This window comes from Silene latifolia, chromosome X, assembly GCF_048544455.1.
Source record: "Silene latifolia isolate original U9 population chromosome X, ASM4854445v1, whole genome shotgun sequence".
Classification (NCBI taxonomy): domain Eukaryota; kingdom Viridiplantae; phylum Streptophyta; class Magnoliopsida; order Caryophyllales; family Caryophyllaceae; genus Silene; species Silene latifolia.
The window spans coordinates 329936497-329961325 of NC_133537.1; the positions used below are offsets into that span (position 1 = coordinate 329936497).

Here is a 24829-nt window from a genome sequence, read left to right on the forward strand (position 1 = left end):
ATCAAAGTTAATTTCTTGACCGAGTGTATCGGTAATAAACTAACGTAATTGCTAAATCCTACACACATTTTACTCAATCCCACACAAAAATTTTGACTTTTTCCAACTTTGCCCTTCTCATTTCATACACAAAAAAAAAAATTAAACCTAACCCAAACCCTAGCATCGACCACCCCCGCCCCCACCAGCGCCACCGACCTGCGACAATCACTTCTCCACCACTAGTAATTGAAGCCCTACGTCGCCAAACGCTTCTTTCTCTGCCAGTTTATGTCAAATTAGGTGGGTAGTCTAGGAGTTGAAAAGTTAAAACCCTTGTATTTGGTCCTTCGTTTTTAGGATATGTTGATGTCAAAATTGCGCTTAAACCCAGAAAAAGAAGTGTGTGTCCCTCATTAATTAAGACAATTGAAGAGTGTGATCCTCATTAATTAAGACAATTGAACATCGGCATCATCATCTGCTTGAAGCACCATCACATTTTGACGATTCATTCTCCGTTTTCAGACATATCTGTGCAGTGGAGCGGGTGGTTGTCGCCAGTCGGTGAGGCACGACCATGGTGGGTTGGGGTGGGTGAGGGGTGGTTGGCTGGTAGTGCGCTTGGTGGGGGCAATTTCATGGACCTCTTCAATCTCTCTCTAAGTTTGGTTTTTGTGGGTAAGAATTGAAAGGGGCAAAGTTGGAAAAAGTTGAAAAAGTGTGTAGGATTGAGTAAAATGTTGTGTAGGAAATTCATTCATGTTCATAATTGAGTAAATTATGTCCATGAATAAGCATAACCCTTTTACAATACTGAAATTTGTAAAATATATACTCCCTAAATTCTAACCCTTTTCCAAATGTAAAGTGAATAAATATAGATAATTAATTAATGCGTAAATATTTGTTCCCAATTTAGGAAAATTCCCTACTTTTTCCTAAACAGAGTAAAAATCCGAGGATTACTAGGTGAATGAATCATGTTGTCCCCTTGTACTTTCTGACTTTCTGTAGTACTTTTACAGTTTTACTTTCACCACATGCGTAACTTCAGCAAAAAAAGTACTGTAGAAATCTAACTTACCAACTTACAGTCTTACACAATCGACAACTAGAACTCGAGTTAAAAATCAACACGTTTGACTTATCCTGTCTTTTACTGCTTTATTTTACTATAAATAGTCTTAAACTACACAAAACCTTGAAACAAAACAAAAACCTACAAACTATATTACCCAGTAAACACAAAGCGGTAACTTGCCCTACAAATAAAATAAAATAAAATAAAATAAAAAGATGGCCGGAGATTTTTCCGGCGAAAAATCGGCGCCGGAGAATGAATGGGCAAATTTGTTGAAGGATTTGGAGTTATCCCAGATTGCTCAAGTATTTAATGATGTTTGTTTTGACTGCAAATCTGTTTTAAGATCTCGTCTTACAAATCTTCATAATCGTAAGTTTCATCAGTTAATGATGCTTTGTTTCTTTATACTGTATTTTGTTTGAGTTTATTTATTTATTGACTATGTCTTCCGTCCCAGTCATTTGTTTATCTTTGCTACGGGACCGTTTGTGGTTGTAGTTAATTGATGACAGATGGATAATAATGCAAATTGGATGTTGAAATTACTCAAAAAACAAATGAATTAGACACCCTGAGTATTAAGGTATATAACCATTGATTGAGTTTCAAGAATTAGGGAAAAGGAAAAAGATTGGATATGATAAGGTGGTTTGTTATTAGTTGATGGAGAAGTTTGGTTTTTTTTTGGTGTAAACCATCCGGTTTAATCCGGATTCAAGCTGGGTAGGACCACTAGGGCAGTAAAGCTCTCCCTCATGAGTTTTAACACTGCATTCCGAGGGCTCGAACACGAGACCTCTGGTTAAGCTAGACCAACCCCTTGCCAGTTGATCTAAGTGCTCATGGGTTGATGGAGAAGTTTGTAAGAGCTGGTAAAAATTGACCCGACACGAAGATAATTGCTTTTAGCTAGATTTTACTCAGTTGTTTTACAAGTTTAATGACAAGTAGTATAGTATTGGCTAAATAAAATAATTGGTAATTGTTAATTTATTGTGGATTGATTTTGTTGTTTAGAACTCGGAATTTGTTAATTTGAGTATTTTGATTGGCAAAGATTGGTGAGTTGTGACTCCTGTGAGAGATGTTACTTAGGTTTCATTGCGGATAATTGAGGGGGTTGAGCTTTAGTTAAAGATGCTAATCAATGTACAAAAATAAGTCACTACCATTAGGTTAAGCAAATCGGATACAGATACCGGAGTACTATGAACCTTCTACTTGACTGAGATGGTTGATTGAAAGTTTGTATCTTGTAAACTCAACTAAATGCCATTCTAAATCAGTAACAGCGAGCCGATAATTATGTCACTGTATGATGGTACTCATGACCTAGTTTCGGAAACTGCTGGCATCAAAACTACCCTAGTGTGTACTGGGCAGTGGATCCCTGTACAACAACAGAGAAAACATGGTGCTTATTTACAGCACTTTCTGCTGCTCTTTGTTGAAGGGACTATCAATATGCTTACAATGAGGACTGAGTTTGTGGTGTATGAATCCCGACATTATTGATTGACAGAAGCTAGCTCCGTGATTCAGTAGACTTTTACGCTTAATATACAAAGTTCTGAATTCGGGAATTGAATGTGCCGTATTTACCTGTTACTGCGTGCAAGACTAGCCTTTTAGGCCAGACACTGGTTAGACTTCTGTAACAATCAGATAATCTAACGGTTTGAAATATTGCATATAATCTTTAGATTGATCATAAGTCGGAAGTAAATTTTCATTTTCAGTGTATCCTGCAGTAAATTCTGATTAGTTGACTGAATTTGATATCGGCCTTGGCCATATTAATAATTTCAGACAATATTTTTGTAATGTGCAGAAAGAACACTTGAAGAGGAGAACGAGAAATTGGGCACATCAAGTATTCCTTGTTTTGAAACAAAGCTACTGTCTTCGCCTGCTAACGGAGAATCATCCAAACTGGCGAGGCAAACTGAAGATGATGCTGATAAATTCTCTTCTCCACCAATGAATGGCAAGCCTTTAATGCGCGGCCTTTTCGGCCATCAGTCATCACCAAGTAGTAGCAATCATACCCCTTCGCCTTCTGTTAGTAATGGATCGCCAAATGATGAGGAGTGGCGAAAATTTTCACAAGTCGGGAGAAAAAAGGATTTCGTGCATTATGAGAGGATTAAAGGGAAGGATATAAATGTGCTTCAAGGATTAGAACTTCACACCGGAGTTTTTAGTCCTGAAGAACAGAAGAAAATTGTTGATTCTGTTTATAACTTCCAGAGGATGGGACAGAAAAAACAACTCATGCGTAAGTTTGAAATTCGGTGATATACTGATATTGCTGATTTATTATTCTCGGTCATATTCTTAGAAATTTTAATTATGTTTACAGAACGCACATATACCGAACCTGCTAAGTGGATGCGTGGAAAAGGTCGTGTCACAATTCAATTTGGTTGCTGCTACAATTACGCAGTGGTAATTTGAAATCCCTTTTCCTTTCGGTTTATGTTTTCACATAATATCTCAAGTGTGACATTTATGTGTTGTGTGAGACGGCCTGATTTAATTATTATAAGTATTTGTGTAATATTTATCCTGTAAGTTTCTGAATTCTGAATGCAATGCATGTTCTTCAGGATAAGGATGGGAATCCGCCAGGAATAATAAGGGACGAGGAAGTTGATCCATTGCCTCCCGTGTTCAAGCAGATGATCAGCAGAATGGTGAAGTGGCATGTCCTGCCCCCGAAATGCGTCCCCAACAGTTGCATTGTCAATATTTATGACGAAGGCGATTGCATCCCTCCTCACATTGACCACCACGACTTCCTCCGGCCATTTTGCACAGTCTCATTCTTAACCGAGTGTAACATTATGTTCGGTACAAATTTGAAAGTTGCAGGGCCTGGAGAGTTCTCTGGTCCCGTCACCATTCCTCTTCCTGTCGGGTATAATGACTCGTTCATTTCTCCATGTTTGCGACTGTTGCATTTTCTTCCGTGCATTTAAAACATAAACAAGTATAGGAACAACATAACCTCCATGCCTTATTGTGGTGGCGTGCGTTAAAACTGAAATGGTTCCGAATGTATAACAGATGTTATCTTGCAGATCTGTTCTTGTATTGAATGGAAATGGAGCAGATGTGGCTAAACATTGCATTCCTGCAGTGCCGGCTAAAAGGTTAAACACATCTTTCAAATTGCGAAATATTGATGTTAGTTCTATTTTTTCTCAGTAACATTACTAATCATTTTTTTTTTATTTCCTTGATTTATTCCAGAATTTCAGTGACATTTAGAAGGATGGACACTAGCAAAATACCATACAATTTTTTACCGGACCCAGAGCTACAGAATTTAACTCCTCTTCGTCGCCCTTCAGCGACCAACCCAAGCATAGCAGTCCAAAATCCACTTCATGTAGTTAAAGCCTCTGGTGGACATCAACCAAATCCAAGACAAATAGTTGGGAATTCGTTTGCGCTTCAGGAATCCGACTTTCCCTCACTAGGCGGTGTTAAATCGAGGAAGCGTTGAGCATTCATGTTTCAGCATTGTCAGCATTCATGTTTTACTAAAGAATACACATTGATTTTTGCAATTTCTTAGTCTTGTAGAGTGTATTTTTCAATGTAACATTATAGAATAAATTGGTGTATTCAACGATTTTTTTTACTGTCAGGCTATTTTACAAGTCGAAAATCTCCATATTGGGGATATAAACTTGTGCATCTGCTTTATTTCTTTCCTGTAAAAGAAGCTAACAAAGACAGTATGTTGTCGACTGATTTCGTAACACAAGGAATTTATGGCCAAATAAATTCTGATAGTAGTATGTACTCCATAATTCACTTTCGGCAAGCTTAAGGTAAGATAACTTGGAAACATTTCTGATGTCCCCCAACTCGAAAATTTGATACAGATTAGAAAAGACAGGTTCTTTGTAAAATAATAAAATCACATAATCTAACAAATTAACAAGCCTTATGTGACGCGGACACGGGGTAAGGAGGTCGGAAGTACACAACTATTAAGAGTAAGAGCTCTGCAAAGCTCTTAAAGCTTTATAATAACACTTAATTACTCCCACAGCGAAGCAAAATCGAGGAATTCTTGATTAGATTGTAAGAGCTGCATCTCTTTCTCCTCCAAGTAGATCCATGCTACAGTTCCATTTGTACCATCAGGATCATTATAATCAGTCAATGATATGAAGTTCCTATGTGGTCGAATGATTTCCCCGTCAGTAACAGGAAAAACAATCCAACTGGGCTTACCAAACCCGAAATCTGCTTCACTCAACCCGTTTCTACACCAGCTCGAAACAAAGTAGGTCCCTTTCTTGTACCCTGCTAAATGACCCCATGACTGGCCTCGGTGAGCCAGAACAGCCTCGGCCCCACCTACTTGAAATTCCCTCACTGTTTCATCCTTCACCTTTAGAATTGCTCCATGGATTTCTGCTACTAGTTCAGGAAGGCGTACACCCGTCTTACCAAAGGCAATTGGGTTAGCCACAAGATTACCTATGGAATTTTCGGACAGGGGAGGGCCAACCCTTTTCCTTATGTCAGCAGCAAAGAGAAGCACAGGAACCTCAGTACGCTCAGAAAGTGCTGACTCGGAAATTAGACATTGTTCCCAGATGAACCCGAGCACAGACTCGAACCTTGTTGGGTTTGGGACATGTTTGCTAGCGGCTATGGCCTTGAGTTTGGTCAGCGCCACGTCACTGAAAATGAATCCTTTTCCAACTATCTTCAAACTGTAATCAGGAGGGATGTAATGTTTATTGTCAGGGTTAACTGACTCCTCCTTTTCTTGCTGTTCTGGATGATAAGGAGGGAATGCAATGACAGTAGAGTCGAAATCAGGTTGAATCAAGTCGTCACAGCTCTTTCTTGCGAGAGCAGACCAATGCTTGAAGAATAACCCGAATGAGGTCCCATCCATGATCTTGTGGAGCATGTAACACCCAATCACAACTCCGCCACAGCTGAAGACATTGACCTGAAACGCCAACTGTACCAGTTCCGAAATGTGTTGCTTACCAGTAGCGAGAATATCCTTAGGAGGGCAGAATTGAAACTTACTCAACAGTTCAAGTTTCTGAGGTGAGCTGAGCACAGCTGAAAGAGAGCAATTCACATGTGCCTCAATGAAGGGGATCCCTTCATCGTTGCAAATGATGGTTGAGTCGTCTTTGCATCGACCTGCAAGAGGGTAAAAACTGCCAAGTGTTTTCGAAAGGGCTAGTTTTAGAGCAGTAATATCAAGAGGCTGTGTTTGAGTGTTGGGATTGTAGAATATAAGAGATGAGATATGCATGGTCGGAGATATTTGATCAAGCATGGAAAGATTGAAGGTTCGGAGATGAGGCGGTGTCGAAGTGGATGCCTTTATAGTTTCTCTTGAGATGATCTTCACATCTGGTTCTAACAAGGACGTCTCCATTTATTATACAAGTGCTTATGCTTACTTGAAGATCAGCAAAACAGCACAAGGGAAAGATAACTTGCTTATAAACTGAGTTATTTGTTGAGTGAATGAGATTACCTGCAATATTTTAACCCACAGGAATTTGAAAACTAGTGAAAAATGACATTTTTGACTCAGCTAAATACAAGTTTCAACTTTCAAAGGTGTGCTAATGGATCACAAAGTATTAACGAAGTCCCAAATCCCAATCAACTAAAGGAGCGTGTATAAAACTTTCCAATTACGTCTTAACATGTGCTCTTAGGGCACATTTTAGAAAAACCGATAATAAAAATACAAAGTTTAAGTCCCAATCTATTTTTATATGACAACTTTGTTGAGTTTTCAGAATGATACTCCATGCGTCCCAATCATTTGTTAATTTTGATTAAAATACCCCTCACAAAGAATAAAAAAACGTAAACAAATGATTGGGACGTAGGGTGTAATTGATATTATCTACAGTTATTGCAGTTTAATTTCAAACATATGGAAAATGACATGTACTGATGTATTAGTCAGAGTAGCAACTTCAAGGAAGGTGTAATAAAAGTCTCTCTAACACAGAAGACACAGTAAGCAGCAACAATGCAACATGACACTTATCAATATAAAAGCAACATAAAGAAGCTCTTTTCAAACTCCGAATAATCCAAGATGAAAATTGTGTCGACCACTACATAAAACAATAGCTAATTACTCAAATAAACACACAATGAAAACCTAAATCATGTTTCTATGCCTATTCAACAATAAAGATATAAACTTTAACTCAATTAACTACTTAAATCAACATAAACATGAAATTAAAATAAGAATTGACAAAGGAATTATACCAACCAAATGAGAGGCAATTACTTGCATCCAAGGAGATCTTCAAAACTTATCACATAAAAGATTACATCTTTAACCCAATCTAATTACTTTACATTAATCTTAAAAATACTTATAATTAAAGGAAAAAAAAAAAAGAGCTGTAATTATGGAATTTTGAGAGTTAAAAACTAATGCTACTGACTTGATTAATCCCAGTGAGAAATAAAAGCAAGGAATTCTTTATTAGACTGTAGAATCTGCATCTCTTTCTCCTCCAAGAAGATCCATGCTACAGCTCCAATTGTACCATCAGGATCATTATAGTCAGTCAATGATATCAAATTACGGACCGGAATTATCTCCCCGTTTATGACAGGAAAAACAATGAATCTAGGCTTGCCAAACCCGAAATCAGCCTCACTCAACCCGTTTCTACACCAGCTTGACGAAAAGTATCTCCCTTTCTTGTACTCTGAAAAGTATTCATCTAACTTTCCTCGGTGAGCGAGCACTGCCTCAAGCCCGCCACTTATATGCTCATTCGCGGTTTCATCCGTCAACTTCAGAATTTCATCATGGATTTCTGCAACTAGTTCAGAAAGGCTGGCACCCGTCTTTCCAAACGCAATTGGGTTAGCTATAAGATTACCTATTGAGTTTTCCGACAAAGGAGCGCCGATCCTTTTCCTCATTTCAGCAGCAAAGTAAAGCACAGGATTTTCAGTATGCTTATCGTAAAGTACTGACTCAGAAGCTAGGCATTGTTCCCAGATGAACCCGAGTAAAGACTCGAACCTTGTCGGGTTTGGAACGTGTTTGCTGGTGGCCATGGCCTTCAGTTTGTTCAATGCCACGTCACTGAAAATGAACCCTTTTGCTACTTTCTTCAGACTGTCATAAGTACTAAGGTAAGATTGAAAGCCAGAGTTATCTGGTTTTTCCTGTTTTTGCGGTTTTGGATGATAAGGAGGGAATGCAATGACAGTAGAGTTGAAATCGGGTTGAATCAATTCGTCACAGTTCTTTCTCGCGAGGGCAGACCAATGCTTGAAGAATAACCCGAAAGAGGTCCCATCCAGGATCTTATGCAGCAAGTAACACCCAATCACAACTCCGCCACAGCTGAATACATTGATCTGAAACGCCAAGTGTACCAGTTCCGAAATGGGTTGCTTACCAGTACTGAGAATATCCAAAGGAGGACAAAATTGAAACTTGGTTGACAAGTCAAGTGACTGAGATGAGCCAAGTACAGCTGAAAGAGTGCAATTCACATCTGCTACAATAAAGGGTATCCCTTGATCGTTGCAAATGATGGTTGAGTCGTCTTTGCATCGACCTGCAAGAGGGTAGAAATGGGTAAGTGTCTCAGAAAGGGCTAGTTTTAGAGCAGTAATATCAAGAGGTTGTGTTTGATTGTTGGGATTGTAGAATAAAAGAGATGAGATATGCATGGTCGGAGATATTTGATCAAGCATAGAAAGTTTGAAGGTTTGGAGATGAAACGGTGTCGGTTTGGATGGTTTTACAGTTTCTCTAGATATGATTTTCACTTCTACTGATTCTAACATGGCTGTCTCCATTTTGTTTCTAGGAAGGCTTAAGGCTTACTTGCTGATCAACACAAAAGGAAGATAACATTATTTGCTTCACTAAGGAAACAAAGTAACAGTGGCATGTAGCTTTGCATGATACATTGATACACTTCATGCATGCTATACAAGTTTCATACAGTTCAAAACAATATGTCCTGGTCCGTCTCTCATACAAACGTCTAATTAATTATCTCATAATAAATTAAATAACCGTAAATGTGTGACTACAAAGGCTCATTGCTAAACCGGTAATTAATAACTAATCTCATTAATTATTAATCGAGGTTGACGTGTAACAACACTCCCCGACGGCCAGATAGCGTAAATACCAATATTCACCGTACTTGAACCTGTAAAGGATGTTGTATTTGTTTCCCTCCATCTTTTCAACTCCGGATCATCCTAGGGTATAGTTTGACTGTCAAATTCCACTAGACGACCACTATATACATGTCGATCATTATTGTGTGATAAAAAGAAAATGAGATGACAATACAAACAAATAAAGCCATATACGGATAATTTTCGTGTCATCAATGGATGCAAGAATACAAAACTCTCATGCCAATCTACACTTTAACCGAGTGGGGATCCTCTGTCTCATTTGGTGTCTCAATGTGTGTAAGACCAAATTCTCTATCTCATTTTGTGTCCCATCTCGTGTCCCACTATACTTTCCTTGCGACACATCATTAACTTAAGAGAAGTTGCTATTAATTTTATTATGTGAATGATGATGTGTAGCAAGATAAAAGCAATGGACACGAGATGAGACACAAAAGTGGGAAAGCTGATCTCAACTCAATCAAAAGTATCCACATTGTTCTTTCCAATTTGAGTAAGAGCAGGTGTTTTTCATTGTAATAACTTTTACATCTGTAATTAAAAGAACTTTTTTCCAAAATAGGCATTTTCCACAAATTAATTATCAAAATGGGTCGACTTTTAAATTTATTACCGAAAATGGGTCCATGTAGGATCGTATTTATCGAACCTAGGCTGAGGAGGCAAATTGCCAACCCGCTTGGCGACTTGTTTCGTTGTATAATCCAGAAATCACCTTCCCCTTTCCCACTTAAAAAAAAAAAAGAGTTGAAGTCGCCATGCGACATGGCGTTTTGAGTTTTAGATGAAAATTTGCAAAGCTTTGGGTATAGTCGCCGACCGACTTGGCGACTTGGATCCGAGCCTAGCTTCGGTGATGACGTGCACCCATTTTGGGTAATAAATTTGAAAGCCGACCCATTTTGATAATTAATTTGTAAAAAATGCCCGTTTTGGAAAAAAAATTCGTAATTAAAAGCAGTTTATTATGACCAAATGATCATTGACAGTAACATGTAATCAAATTTCAAAAACAAAATAAATACCTACTATAACCTGGAAACATTTCATACGCCTCACAACATTCTTTGTTGATTACTCCAACTTAGAAGTAAAAGCAAGGAATTCTTGATTAGTCTCAAGAATTTGCATCTCTTTCTCCTCCAAGTAGATCCATGCTACAGTTCCATTTGTACCATCAGGATCATTATAATCAGTCAATGATATCAAATTACGGAACATAATTCTCTCCGCTTTCATGACAGGAAAAACAATCAATCTGGGCTTGCCAAACCCGAAATCTGCCTCACTCATCCCGTTTCTACACCAGCTTGACGCAAAGTATCTCCCTTTCTTGTACTCTGAAAAGTAAACATTTAACTTTCCTAGGTGACCGATCACTGCCTCAGGCCCGCCACTTATAAACTCATTCACTGTTTCATCCTTCACCTTCAGAATTTCATCATGGATTTCTGCAACTAATTCTTGAAGGCTGCCACCCGTCTTTCCAAACACAATTGGGTAAGCTATAATATTACCTATTGAGTTTTCGGACAAGGGAGCGCCGATCCTTTTTCTCATTTCAGCAGCAAAGTTCATCATAGGATTTTCAGTATGCTTACCATAAAGTACTGACTCAGTAGCTAGGCATTGTTCCCAGATGAACCCGACCAAAGACTCGAACCTTGTTGGGTTTGGAACGTGTTTGCTGGCGGCCATGGCCTTCAGTTTGTTCAATGCCACGTCACTGAAAATGAACCCCTTTATCACTTTCTTCAGACCGTCATAAGTACTAAGGTAAGATTGAAAGCTAGAGTTATCAGCTGGCTCCTCATGTTTTTGCGGTTCTGGATGATAAGGAGGGAATGCAATGACAGTAGAGTTGAAGTCGGGTTGAATCAAGTCATCACAGTTTGTTCTAGCGAGGACGGACCAATGCTTGAAGAATAACCCGAATGAGGTCCCATCCAGGATCTTGTGGAGCAAGTAACACCCAATCACAACTCCGCCACAGCTGAAAACATTGACCTGAAATCCCAAGTGAGCCAGTTCCGAAATGGGTTGCTTACCAGTACTGACAATATCCAAAGGAGGACAGAATTGAAACTTGGTTGACAAGTCAAGTGACTGAGATGAGCCAAGAACAGTTGAAAGAGTGCAATTAACATCTGCTACAATAAAGGGACCCCTTCATCGTTGCAAATGATCGTTGATTCGTCTTTCAGTCGACCTGCAAGAGGGTAGTAATGGACAAGTGTTTTCGAAAGGGCTAGTTTTAGACCAGTAATATCAACAGGCTGTGTTTGAGTAGTGGGATTGTAGAATATAAGAGATGAGATATGCATGGTAGCAGATATTTGATCAACCATAGAAAGATTGAAGGTTCGGAGACAAGGCGGTGTCGGAGTAGACGGTTTTACAGTTTCTCTAGATATGATTTTTACTTCTGAATCTAACATGGTTGTCTCCTTTTTTTTTTTTTTTTTTTCCTAGGAATGCTTACTTATTTGCTGAATGCTGATCAACACAAGGGGAAGTAACTTGCTTACTCCGTATATAACATGGAGTTGTTTGTAGAGTGAATGAGATTACCTGTATCTTCTTATGTATCTTCTTCAATTATTAAATCATAAACAAATCCTTAGTGTACCCGAGTTGGCCGAGTACTATATTTACGTCACAAGCCAGACGGACGGACTGAATTACAAAAGAGAATATAATAGTACTCCGTATCCATTTTCCAACGACCCAATATTTACACCAAATCAATTGGTCAACTATCAATAATAATGAATTAATGGATCTCATAAATGTCGGCGATAATCATAGATACTTGTGAAAGATGCATTCAAATTTGGACGCGATTCACGAAATTTCAAAATTATTTAATGAATGAATATCAGCAGCAACTACTATCCATTATTCAACAATCAATAGTTGATGGGCTCAAATAATTTTATCAATTTGACAGAATAGAGATCAATTTTCAAATAATTGTTAAGACATATAAGATGCATCATGCATGATCTTTTCGTTTATCCGACTCTGATTTTTCTCTTCTCAATTCTTATTTCTTTTATTTTGTCAGTTACTTTGATCACCATTAGCCCAATATCAACTACATCAATTCCAAACTTCAGCATTAAGTATATGTGTATGTATATAGGTACATTATCGACTCTTGAAACTCGTGTTAACAAATGAATTAACATATTAACTATTGGTTGAGCTTGAACCCGAGCTAAATATCATCAGACATACACCCAAAAAGATGTATTCAAATTTGGACCAAGAGCAACCATACTCTCAGCTTGACAATTACCAAAGAGATGTCAGCTAATTTAGCGGGTAAAGTCAAGAGTGGCGGTACTCAGTAGTGTCAGTACCTGGGTTCAAATCCCGTCAGCAACATATTGCTCGTATAGAGTTATAGTCTCTTAACACACACGCACAAGAAAATAGGGACACTTCTCAAAATGTAAGGGTTGAAATATACTCCCTTCCTCTCGGTCATTTGTTTACCTTTGGTTTAGCACAAAACCCAAGAAAAGAGAAGGAAATCAATTATTAGATAATTAGATAACAACTGAACCGAATTGAGTGTAGACGATCAAATTGTTCATCAAAAGGTATTCCTACCCTAGAAAGGTAAACAATTGAATAGATAAACAAATGACTGGGACGGAGGGAGTAACTAATTAATAACATTAATTAACTATACTAACATAAACACACCAAGGAAAACCTAAATTCGTATTTCTAAGCCTATTCAACAACAAAGATGTAAACTTTCACTCAATTAATCACTTAAATCAACATAATCATAAAATTAGAATTAAAATAAAAGCAATAAATTAGAAGAAAGAAATCATACCAAATGAGAGGTAACTGATCACATAAGATTACATCTTTAACCCAAGTTAATTTAAATTAATTTTATGAAACCCTTACAATTTGGGGGGAGGGCTCTACATCAGTGGCTCTACATCAGTAAACGGTGGAACTGAGGATTTTTTTCATAATGACGCACGAGTTCTATTTAAGTTCAATGCATTTTCCTTTCACAAATTCTTATTTGTGACGGAGATACCCGTCGCAAGCTTGTGACGGGTCAAATACATACCATTTACATGAATGTGGTACCCGTTTGCATTAAACTCTGCGCTAACAGCACATCAAAATGGGGGCGGCTACACTGTTTGGTTGAGTATGACAATTGTACTGCAAAGCATTATTTTATTGCCTATTGTACTAGGTTTACCATATTTAATTCCAATAATTTGCAATAAGTGTATTTTGCATTTCATGCGTCTGAGTTCTTTGCCCCCCATGCACAACCCTACTTCCATTTCACCATTATTTTGCACAACAATTTCCTTCCATTCTCATAATTCTGAACTTCTTTCCACATTTTCCTTTTACTCTCTATAATTTACAACTAAAATGGCGTAAAAATTGCAGTTCATTATTCCCATAATTCGAAAAAAATGGCGTAAAAATTGCACTTTATTATTCTCATAGTTCGAAAAAAAATGGAGGATCTTCAACAAACCTTCACAGAAATATTAGTTGATGGTGCCCTAATCGTTCCAACAACAATGGAAAGTGCAGATAATAATCATGGTGGGATAATTCATCAGCCTTCAACAGAAAACACGACGAGTAGAGGTATGTCTTTTTTACGCCATTTTTCTGTTGAGAAGGTAGGGCAAATTATTGTGGTTATTAATGTTACTATAATACATCTTAACATCAAGGAAATAACAAGTTTATATTGCATTATATTGATGCGTTTGTGACATTTGTGTTGCATTATATTGATGTGCAAAGTCTCATTGATTATAAAGTTTGATTTTTGTTAAGTTTTACCATCATGAACTGTAATATTAGTTTATAGTTTTTCAGTGTACCATATATGTTTGATTTTACTGTAATATAATGGATGTTTCATTTATCGTATTTTTGTCTGTACTGTTGGTCCAAATGTCAGCCTGTCAATTTATTAATTTGAATATTATTTTTAGGTTTTCAGTGCAGCATATGTGTTTAAATATAATACGGATGTTTAAATATAATGGATGTTACATTTTCTGTGTTAATGGCTTTATTGTTAGTCCTAATGTTACCCTGTCAACAATAATGCATATTGTTATTTATCTGTTTAATGTGTGCATTTTCCTACATAATGTCAACCTGTCAACTCCATTGGGCCAGCTTACTTGGAAACAAATTTTGTATATCAAACAAATGTGTCTAATTTTCGTCCTAGTGTAACCCTGTAACTAGAGTAGGGATGAATATGTAAATGTAGATGTTATTTATGTTATAAATGTTTACACTTTCTTGCCTAATGTGACCCTGTAAACCTATGCAAGTACAGATTATTCAAAATCCCTTTTGGGAATGAAAGCAGAGAAATGAGAATTAATTTATGAGATGTTTAGGAAACACTCACAGGCCATTGGTTTCGGCATTTGGAATTCAACTTCCCGCAGAGCGAACGGGCCTGACACACCCGAAGTCGAGAGATACTTTGTATGTTCATGTGCCGGAGTACATGAAAATGGTAATAGGCGAGACGATAACGGCAATCCTTTGAGGAATTCTGCAGTCACACGTTGCCAATGCAAAGCCGGTTTAAGGACACAAGTAAACGAGGACGGGCAGTGGGAGGTAATGCAACATTTCACAGAACACAACCATGACCTGACTCCCACTCAATGGCAACAGCACCACCGCTCAGAGAGGAGAATAACTAATGCCGAGGCAGAGGCTATAAGGGCCTTGACTGAAGCCTTTGTAGCCCCCTCAATGGCAACAACACCACCACTCGCAGAGGAGAATAACTGATGCTGAGGCAGAGGCTATAAGTTGACAACATTCATGAATAATTTGGTCACATATTAATATCAAAACACACCAAAAAAGACACCAAATTAACAACACTTTGACACCATTACAAACATGCTACAATAAAATGATAACTGGTCACCAATAAAACTATGCAACATTTCATATATAGTACATATTGATAGCTTCCAACATTCATGAATAATTTGGTCACATATTTCAATCAAAACACACCAAAAAAGACACCAAATTAACAACACTTTGACACCATTCAAATAATGCTACAATAAAATAAAAAATGGTGACAAATAAAACGGTGCCGCATTACATATAGTTCATATTTATTTGCTTATTGTCACCTAACTACATAATCCACCAAAGTGATGACAAAGAGAATCCACCTAAGTACATAATCAACAGACACAAATTGTCCCCAATTAATCCACAATTTGTCACCATGTCAATTACACTTCCTTCACCATTTATAAAATAATGTCATATGTCATCATTCCTAACTGATTTGGTCACATTTTACATTCAAAACATGCCCAAAAAAGACACCAAATTCACAACACTTTGACACCATTCAAATAATGCTACAATAAAATGAAAAATGGTGACAAATAAAACGATGCTGCATTACATATAAAGTCCATATTTTTTTGCTTATTGTAACTTAATTACATAATAAACCAAAGTGATCACAAAGCAGGTTAATCAACAGATACAAATTGTTCCCAACTAATCAAAAAATTGTCACCATTTCAATTACACTTCATTCACCATATATACAATAATGTGACATGCCATCATTCCTAACCAATTTGGTCACATTTTACATTCAAAATAAACCCCAAAAGACACCAAATTCACAAACTTTGACACCATTCAAATAATGCTACAATAAACTGAAAAATGGTGACAAATAAAATCATGCAGCATTACATATACAGTTCATATTTATTTGCTTATTTTAACCTAACTACATACTCCACCTAAGTGATCACAAAGGTGGTTATTCAACAGACACAAATTTATCCCAAATAATCCAAAAAATTTATCCCAAATACTGTCCCATGCCAACATTGCTAATCAATTTGGTCACATCTATATAACTATATTAAAAGGGTAACCTTAAAAGGCCACGTAGACAAAGCCACATAGGCGAAAAAAAAAGCCACGCGTGCATTACGAATGCCACATCTATAAATCTATATAATCTATACTATATAGTTAAAAGGCAACTTAATACATTTAAATTTTTGTCATGTAGTATTATCATAATTAAATTCTATTAATTTATATTGTTAATATTAAGGCTACTTTAATAAATTTATTGAAATTCATTATAAGGTTTAGTAATATTTTTTTTATGTGGAAACCATAAGATCATGATTTAAATTATAAAAACAAATTAAGAATTTAGTCTCATCATTTAAATCATTCAATTTGTTCATCTAACTCCTCCTTAACCATAAATATAGTAGCTAAAAGGTCTTATATAATAAATAAAAAATCTAATAATTTGGATTATAAAGTTACTAATATTTACAAATTTATAAATATAATTAAAAAGAAAACCAAAATATCTATCATCATCAATATGTCATATTTTAACTATATAGTTAAAAGGCAACTTAATACATTTAATTTTTTGCCATGTAGGATTATCATAATTAAATTCTATTAATTTATATTGTTAATATTAAGGCTACTTTAATAAATTTATTAAAGCTCATTATAAGGTTTAGTAATATTTATTTTTGTGTGGAAACCATAAGATCATAAATTAAATTATAAAAATAAATTAAGAATTTACTCTCATTATTTAAATCATTCAATTTGTTCATCTAACTCCTCCTTAACCATAAATATAGTAGCTAAAAGGTCTTATATAATAAATAAAAAATCTAATAATTTGGATTATAAAGCTACTAATATCTACAAATTTATAAATATAATTAAAAAGAAAACCAAAATATCTATCATCATCATCAATATGTCATATTTTAACTATATAGTTAAAAGGCAGTTTAATACATTTAATTTTTTGCCATGTAGGATTATCATAATTAAATTCTATTAAGTAATATTGTTAATATTAAGGCTACTTTAATAAATTTATTAAAGTTCATTATAAGGTTTAGTAAAATTTATTTTTGTGTGGAAACCATAAGATCATGATTTAAATTATAAAAATAAATTAAGAATTTACTCTCATCATTTAAATCATTCAATTTGTTCATCTAACCCCTCCTTAACCATAAAGATAGTAGCTAAAAGGTCTGATATGTAGTAAATAAAAAAATCTAATAATTTGGATTATAAAGCTACTAATATCTACAAATTTATAAATATAATTAAAAGGAAAACCAAAATATCTATCATCATCAATATGTCATATTTTAATTAAATATACAAGATAACTTTTTAAACAACTTTCATGCAAAGTGGAGTTTACATGAAAAAAAATTTAATAATAATAATAATAATAATAATAAATTATTATTATTATTATTATTATTATTATTATTATTATTATTATTATTAATGCAAACCTTTTACATACCATTTCTCATTTTCTCATATTTATGTTTATATTAAACTTCATAATAATGAAAAATGGATGCTCAAAAGTCATGAACTTGATCTTTATTTACACCTATATTAAATTTGATAATAATGAAAAAATAATATTTAATAGCCATAAAACGCATCCTCAATTATTTATATATTTTTTATGGAAGGCAAAATTTGTAAGCAGAAAATTTCTTATCTTTATCGTTAGTAGAATGGTATGTGTCACCGATATTATTAACTAATTTTTTTTATTTTTTTATTGGAAGTTTCATTGGGTTATGAAGTGTTCCTCACATTTTCAATTTCGCGTATGTGTTTGTTTTGTTCTCATTTAGGTGCTACCAAGATTATTTATTGTGTTAAACTCTTCCAAGGTAAATATACTTACATATCTACGATTTGATTATCATTCCCTCTTTTTTTCATTATTTAAGGTGAAACTAACTTAATAACAATAATATTGCATAAAACAAATTCACTATTATTGTATTACTTTTTTTTAATAGGTATGATTTATTGAAGAAAGAAGATTATATGGAGAAGTGAAATACTAAGATTGCTTAAACAACTATATTTTACATACTAACTAAAGATTGGTGACATCAATGTGGAACCGTGGATGATTAATAATTTTTTGAGCATTTATTATATATATTTTGAAATATCACAAAAAGGTGGAAAATTTGAGGGGATAACATAACATTTTTTGTATAATATTGTTTAATAGGTGAAGTATTCGGCAATAATGAGGATGCGTTTTCAAGTTGTTGCTGCTTTAAAATTTTTAGTTCCGCAATTTATTATTGTATTAGCTTCAATTTTATGGGGGTATGAAATGTTAGTTTTGTCATAACATTTTTAATTGTGTGTTTTATGTTATTTTCGGAATTGTTTATGAAATTTTGATATCTAATTTGTGAGGATGCTCTATTTTTGGGGATCTTTGTTTGATAATATAGTTTTGTTTAATTTGATTATATGAATACTTATATTATTAATTCATTTTAGCTTGGATTAAGTTACTTTAGTTTTGATAGGGGTATCTTAGTATAGCTAATGTATGAAATTTTAATTTTTGATAAACTGTTTTATAAAAGACTACTTGAATTTATACAATCCTTAAAACATGAAAACCGTAAATTGAATTGATCTTAGTATGTTATTGAATTAAATCACTAAAGTATTACACTAGAAACAGAACAACCTGTGAATTTCACGGGTCACAAAACTAGTTTTATAATCAAAACACACCAGAAAAAAAAACTAATTCACAACACTTTTATCTCAAGGAAAGACATATAATCATTTATCTCAATCAAAACACACCAAAATGGTGACAATTTATCAACATATAAACATTTATCTAAATGAAAGAAACATTCTCAATCAAGGAAACACCAAAAATGAGGTTGAATAACTTACTTTCCCACCACAAGAGAAGAGTCATCCCCCTTCCGCTTCTTGGATCCCTCGCCAACCTCTGCCTTCCCCTTTACAACCTTCAATGCCTTCGGCTTTAGTGGACGATCTGCACAACATATATCCATTTTAATTAAATGTGCACAACATAGATCCATTTGTAACCACTTCAGATTTGTAACATACACATAAAAAATGGTCACATAAAATATTCCATAGACCATTCACCTTATTTACTAGGAAAAGGTTTTACCTTTAGTTACCTCCATTGGCTTTGACACCGTTTTCTTCTTCAGCGCGCTTTTCCCAACCATTACCGCCATATTGACAGCGGCATTTACACGATCTTTTTATGGCGAAAGAAAATATTATTAGGATGACAACAAATTAATGAAAAATGTAAATACAAAATTATAAACCATAAACTTGCCTTCTTCATCATCATCCGCTTGTTCATCTTCATCAGCGTCTTCTTCACCCTACTCCTCAATCTCTTCCTCTTCCTCCACAGCCTTACCCTTCCCCTTACTATTACCAACGCTGAACGTCACCTTCTTCTTAGTCCCCTTTCTCTGACATGCAAGATCTTCATTCGCATCCTCGTTCATATCCTCTTCTGCCACAACCGCTTTACCTTTTCCCCTCACTTTTGCGGCCACAACTTTCTTTCCTCTGCCTTCTGTCTGAACCTCATTCACTGAACCTAACAACAATAAAATGAACAAACAACATTAATGAACCCTAAGTAGACGATACATCGGAATAATTGAAAAAAGAAACCCACTAAGTAGGAATAATTGAAATTGAAAATATGAACCAAACCAGTTGAAATTGAAACCATTTGAAAATATGAACCAAACCAAACTATTTTACTAAATAAAAAAACAGATCATTACCCTCTCCCGCATCATCCATCTTTGAACCTCTAGTAGTTTTCTTATTTGGCCCCCTTCTTGCTGCTTGTTTCGTTGGCATTATGATGACTTTGGTTGATTTGTGGGTATTTTAGGTGGTTATGTTATGAGAATATGAAGAGAGAGGATTAAGAGAGAAGAGGAAAGATGTGACGATGAATGAAGAGGATGAATGAAGAGGAGTAAATGTGGAAATAATTATGAATATGGTTGGTTTTCAAAATGAAAAGTGGACGGTTTCTTGCTTTGGGAAGGATGAATTAATTAATAATTTCTCTCAACATCTCTTTTCATTTCCCATGCAAGACGCTGACAGCAGTCCCACATCACCTCACAACCCGTTTCCACTAAAACACTACTATTCGCCCCGTCGCAAGCTTGTGACGGATAACCCGTCACAAGCAAGACTTATTGTTTTCCTTTCGCCAAAGGTCAAATATGATGTTGAGCGAGAAAAGGGAACATACAAGTTTTTATTTGTTTTTGAGTATATGTTTATTTTTTCGAAGCTTATTACCCGTGAGTCTTTTTTGAGACGGCACTATCCGTCTTCAGTTTTAAAACGGGTTAAGTATATGTCACTTGTGCATTTAAGAGTGCATAAAAAAAAAAATTTATCTTATATACTGTAGATACCCGTATCCGTCGATATTGGAATTTATAGGGAACCCGACAAACACCCGATGATGATAGGACACATGTATTCTTTAGTTGTCATTGTCATTATTTGGAGCTCGTTTTACGAGGTAGAATGGGCGTCGTCGATGAAGTATTTTATTAATTTAAATGATATTTAAATTAACGTTTTTAGTGAATTCATTCTGTTAATTTAAATGATATTTGAATTAATGTTTTTAGTGGGTTCATTTTGTTATTTTAAATGATATTTAAAATTAATGTGTTTTTTTGAGTGAATTCATTTTTATTTAGTTTAAATGATATTTAAATTAAAGCTTTATTTTGAATTTATTTTCTTAAGTTATTTTATTGAAAATAAAATAAATATTTGATTTGAAAAATCATTTTATAAGTATATTTGATTTGAAAAGTCATTTATTTCAATTTGTTAATTGGTTTGAAAAATCAATTTTAAAAGCGAAAAACTCGTTTTGCATCGTGTGTTTTGAGCTCGATTTTAGCTCGGTTTTTTAAGCCCGTTTCCTTTGCGAATTGGCACGAATCTCGAGTACACTAACCCACCTATACCAATACCCATCAACCCATGTTCGAACCCCCATACCATGGCCCAAATTCTCGTTCAAAACCAACCACAAGCAGCCCGCACCCAAACCGCAAACAGTCCCCTGTTTTGCGAGCCAATTCCCGAGCCCAAACCCGCTTCAAACACTACCAAGACCCGTACCCATTAACCCTAACCCATACCCTAGTATCCTACCCATATTATCCTAGCTTGATCACCAAGAAATCCCCCAAAACGAACCCTAGAAACCCCTCCCAAAACCGATGGACAGCAGCTATGTTCATTGAGCCCGATTTGCCTCTCCTCCCTTTTAACCTATTTTAAACCCTTATAAATACCACCCCTTCACCATACAATCAGGCCTCGAAGTTCTCCATACATCCAACCATCACCCACAAGCTTTAAACCTCAGAAACAAACCCTAAACATCCTCCAAAAACCCTAAACAAAACCGACACACAAACTGAAACTGTTTGTGTGTCTCCTTCGAAAACCCTTTCGTTCCTCCATCAAATCACCATAAAAATTCGAGTTTCTTGTTCCTAATTAACCACATAACATCCATCTACACATTAGACAAAGATTTACGAGCCGAATTGACCTTGAGAGCACACGAGATCCCTCGAAAAACAGAGTGAAATAACACTCTGTTTTCGCGGTTTCTTCTTGTCTGTCCAGTTCTGTTTGTGCTCGTTTTTCGTGCCCAATAACCCAAATCGAGCAGGGGTTGCTTTAATATCCCTGTTCTCCTCTCTTTCTAGTTTCCAAAACATCTTTCGGATCGAATTTTCGTCGTGAAACGAGGGAGATATCACTGTTTTAAAACTGCTGTCCAGAAACTTTCCAAAACGCGTGTTGCTTTGTTACTTCGTCGACGACGGCCTCTCGAGATAAAATCTACCATCGATTACGACCCAAGACGGTGTCAACGATACATGTAGGTTGAGGGTGCATCAAATCCCCTTCTCTTCTCTCTTTTTATTTCGTTTTTTTTATGCCTTTTTTATTGTCTTTTTTTGTTTGTTTTTCGTTTTAATTATCGTTTGTTTTAAATTAACTACGAAACTAGTTAGTCCGAGTATGAGTTAAAGTACCACCATGAACACCCGCGTTGACTTGAGATGGGAAAAGAAACCGCTCCTTCTGTCGGTCGTACACCCCCGTCTCATTTACATATCCTCGTGTTCAAGGTAGGGCATAAATAAAACAATTGTCTAATTTCGTTCTTCGCTTTCGACCCTCTTACTGTTTCGGCCAAATCGATGGACCTTAGGACCCGTTGCATGTTAGTTTAACTTCTGATTGTTAACCTATGACGTAATTAGATGACTTTAAATCAATTTAATAATCTAATTAGACACTTTAGGTGGCTTTGACGTAAGTTATAAAATCAATCGACGATTTCTGTAAATAATTGAATGCATCTATCTCTTTCACCTAATTTCTCGCTAGTATAAGAGTGCGTGATTAGCACCTTCTTATTGACACTCGATGAGTTAAATTAATTAGCGAATTTAACCTAATTGGACCCTTTAGGCCGTGTAGAATGCACCCTTGCGCGACAATCAATCAACATCGTTTTTAACTCGTTTTCTAACTTGTTTTCGATTCCTTTTCGCCATCATTCGATCTAATCAATAAATCTAACTTAGGAACTAGGTTGGCTTTGGTTGGGCCGTGGTTGGCCGTGTGTTTGGCCGTGTGTTTGGCCTTTCCTATTTCGTTTGTTTTTGCATCGTTCGTTCTTTATTTGTTTTATCACTTGTAATTAATTTATGTTTCTTTGAGTCACGTTTTGTAATCTATTTGTAATTAGTTCTCCTTTTTGAGTCAAAACCTTTTTCGAAAACCTTAGTTTTATTTGGTTAGACGGTTGTTCCCAATGCTTGTAGGAGCGTAGTAAACCGCATGTTGTTTAAAGCAACATGGCCCGGTTTATGCTAATGCATGCTTTGGTGCGTAGCCCAATGTCTAATTCGATGGGATTAAGTGAGAGCACGCAATACGAGGAGGGACCCACGGCCGTGTGTCATGTAGGCCGTGAGTCACCTCCCCCTTGTGCACGGTTTTCAAGGCCCAATGGCCGTGTGTTTTGTGTCGTGTTTTGAGTTGTATGTAGCAATTGTAATTAGATCGAGTTGTAATTTATTTATCGTTGTGTCGGCATGAAATGCCTGGTTTGTAATAGGTAGATCCCAACGGCTCCCCCATTCCCCCTTAAGCCTTGTTTGTTTGCTTTACATGTTGTTAGATCAATCAACCCACATGCTAAATTACAACTTTGACAAAGTTAGTTTAGTTGCATCTAAAACGACATAGAAATTGTTGTCACATGATAGGGTTAAAACAACGTTTGCATATCATACATCGTAGTAGCTATGACCTTGTTTGAAATCCGACACTTGACTTAGTAGAGGCCGTTATCGACGGGCGGGGTTGGGTGTCCTTATGGGCTTCCCAACACGTACCCTCACCCCTTACTCAAGATCTATGGTTTGTGGATCCGTCTAAATACCATTGGATTACGAGAGTCATTCAAATCGAGTGATATAGGGTACAAGTCTTTATCTTTAATCACTCGTAGTCGATTGGCTTTATGCTTTTCGATGAAAGGTGTAAAGTTGACTTGAACGGTTCCAAGTTCCCAAAAAAACTTGGTGGCGACTCTAATATGTCTTAATTCGATTCGAAAGAACCTCGAGTCGATTATGTCAGGTGTGGATCCCTCGGACGCAGTTCCCGAGGGCCTTGTCCACAGTTTGGCGACTCCGCTGGGGAAAAGAGGACTAGTTACACTGTGTTTCTAGGGTCTTTTCCTCCGAGGTGAAACTTGAAAAGAAAGTGTTGGAAAGTAAAACATTACTCATAGTGCTACGATTCATGCATAAACCCTTAAGGACTTGCCCGGGCCGTCCCAGCGTTTCTTCGTGATGCGTGGGGGGCGACGTCCCACTATGCCAGGAAGCTGCACATTGCTCGCTTCCACTTCGCCTCGCGTGGTTCTTGGGAATGGGGACGATCTTCTAGGTACTTTACCTTAAGACACCTCGCTTTATAAGACCGCAAAAGGATGGAGGGCATAGACCTTCTTGTAGAAGACTTGCCGAGACTTAGAGATGTCTAGGAGCATACATCCTTATAGCATGAGAATGACAATGTGCAATATGTTTTCCCGAGTCTTTTTTTCGAAAATTCCAAGTCCTTTTCAAAACCGAACTTTTGAACAACTTACTTTCAAACCTAGCATGATTTTCAAAACGCGGAATGCTGCCCAAATAGGACTAGAATTTCGGCCCAAATTGAGCTTTTATAGCCAGCATGCTGCCCATTTCAAATCTCATTTTCAAATCAATCCTTCGTTTTTCAAAATCAATCCAAAATGTTTCTCGAACCTCAACCAAGCATGAAATGCGTCAAGTCGTGTCCGGGTCATGGCCATGTTAGGCCGGGTATGTTTCATTTTAAGGGTCTAGAACACGACCTTGTTGGGTCACCCAAACTCACCTCTTGGGCTTTGAGTCATGTTGGTCGACCTTTTGGTCTAGAATAGTCCACAAAAAACGTCCAGGCTAGGCCCTTATGGACGTTTCACGCGAACCCATGGGCTATGTT

The 24829-nt window shown here is 36.2% G+C and overlaps 4 protein-coding genes across 4 annotated transcripts; 1 reads left to right on the forward strand and 3 right to left on the reverse strand.

The window, feature by feature from the left end:
• The first annotated feature begins 1185 nt into the window (after positions 1-1185).
• LOC141618558 (RNA demethylase ALKBH9B-like) lies at positions 1186-4780 on the forward strand. The gene is made up of 6 exons (XM_074435662.1): positions 1186-1435; positions 2898-3344; positions 3429-3514; positions 3676-3986; positions 4150-4221; positions 4322-4780. Exons 1-6 carry the CDS (start codon positions 1279-1281, stop codon positions 4575-4577), a joined length of 1329 nt encoding a protein of 442 aa, XP_074291763.1. The 5' UTR covers positions 1186-1278; the 3' UTR covers positions 4578-4780.
• A 340-nt stretch (positions 4781-5120) lies between these two features.
• Positions 5121-6494, reverse strand: LOC141620831 (stemmadenine O-acetyltransferase-like). Its single transcript, XM_074437597.1, has one exon. The coding sequence runs from the start codon at positions 6492-6494 to the stop codon at positions 5121-5123; it is 1374 nt and encodes a 457-aa protein (XP_074293698.1).
• Positions 6495-7540: 1046 nt separating this feature from the next.
• Positions 7541-8917, reverse strand: LOC141620832 (stemmadenine O-acetyltransferase-like). Its single transcript, XM_074437598.1, has one exon. It carries the CDS (start codon positions 8915-8917, stop codon positions 7541-7543), a length of 1377 nt encoding a protein of 458 aa, XP_074293699.1.
• A 1431-nt stretch (positions 8918-10348) lies between these two features.
• Positions 10349-11712, reverse strand: LOC141620833 (stemmadenine O-acetyltransferase-like). Its single transcript, XM_074437599.1, has 2 exons — positions 11535-11712; positions 10349-11421 (listed from the first exon to the last, which is right to left on the reverse strand). Exons 1-2 carry the CDS (start codon positions 11710-11712, stop codon positions 10349-10351), a joined length of 1251 nt encoding a protein of 416 aa, XP_074293700.1.
• Positions 11713-24829: the final 13117 nt, after the last annotated feature.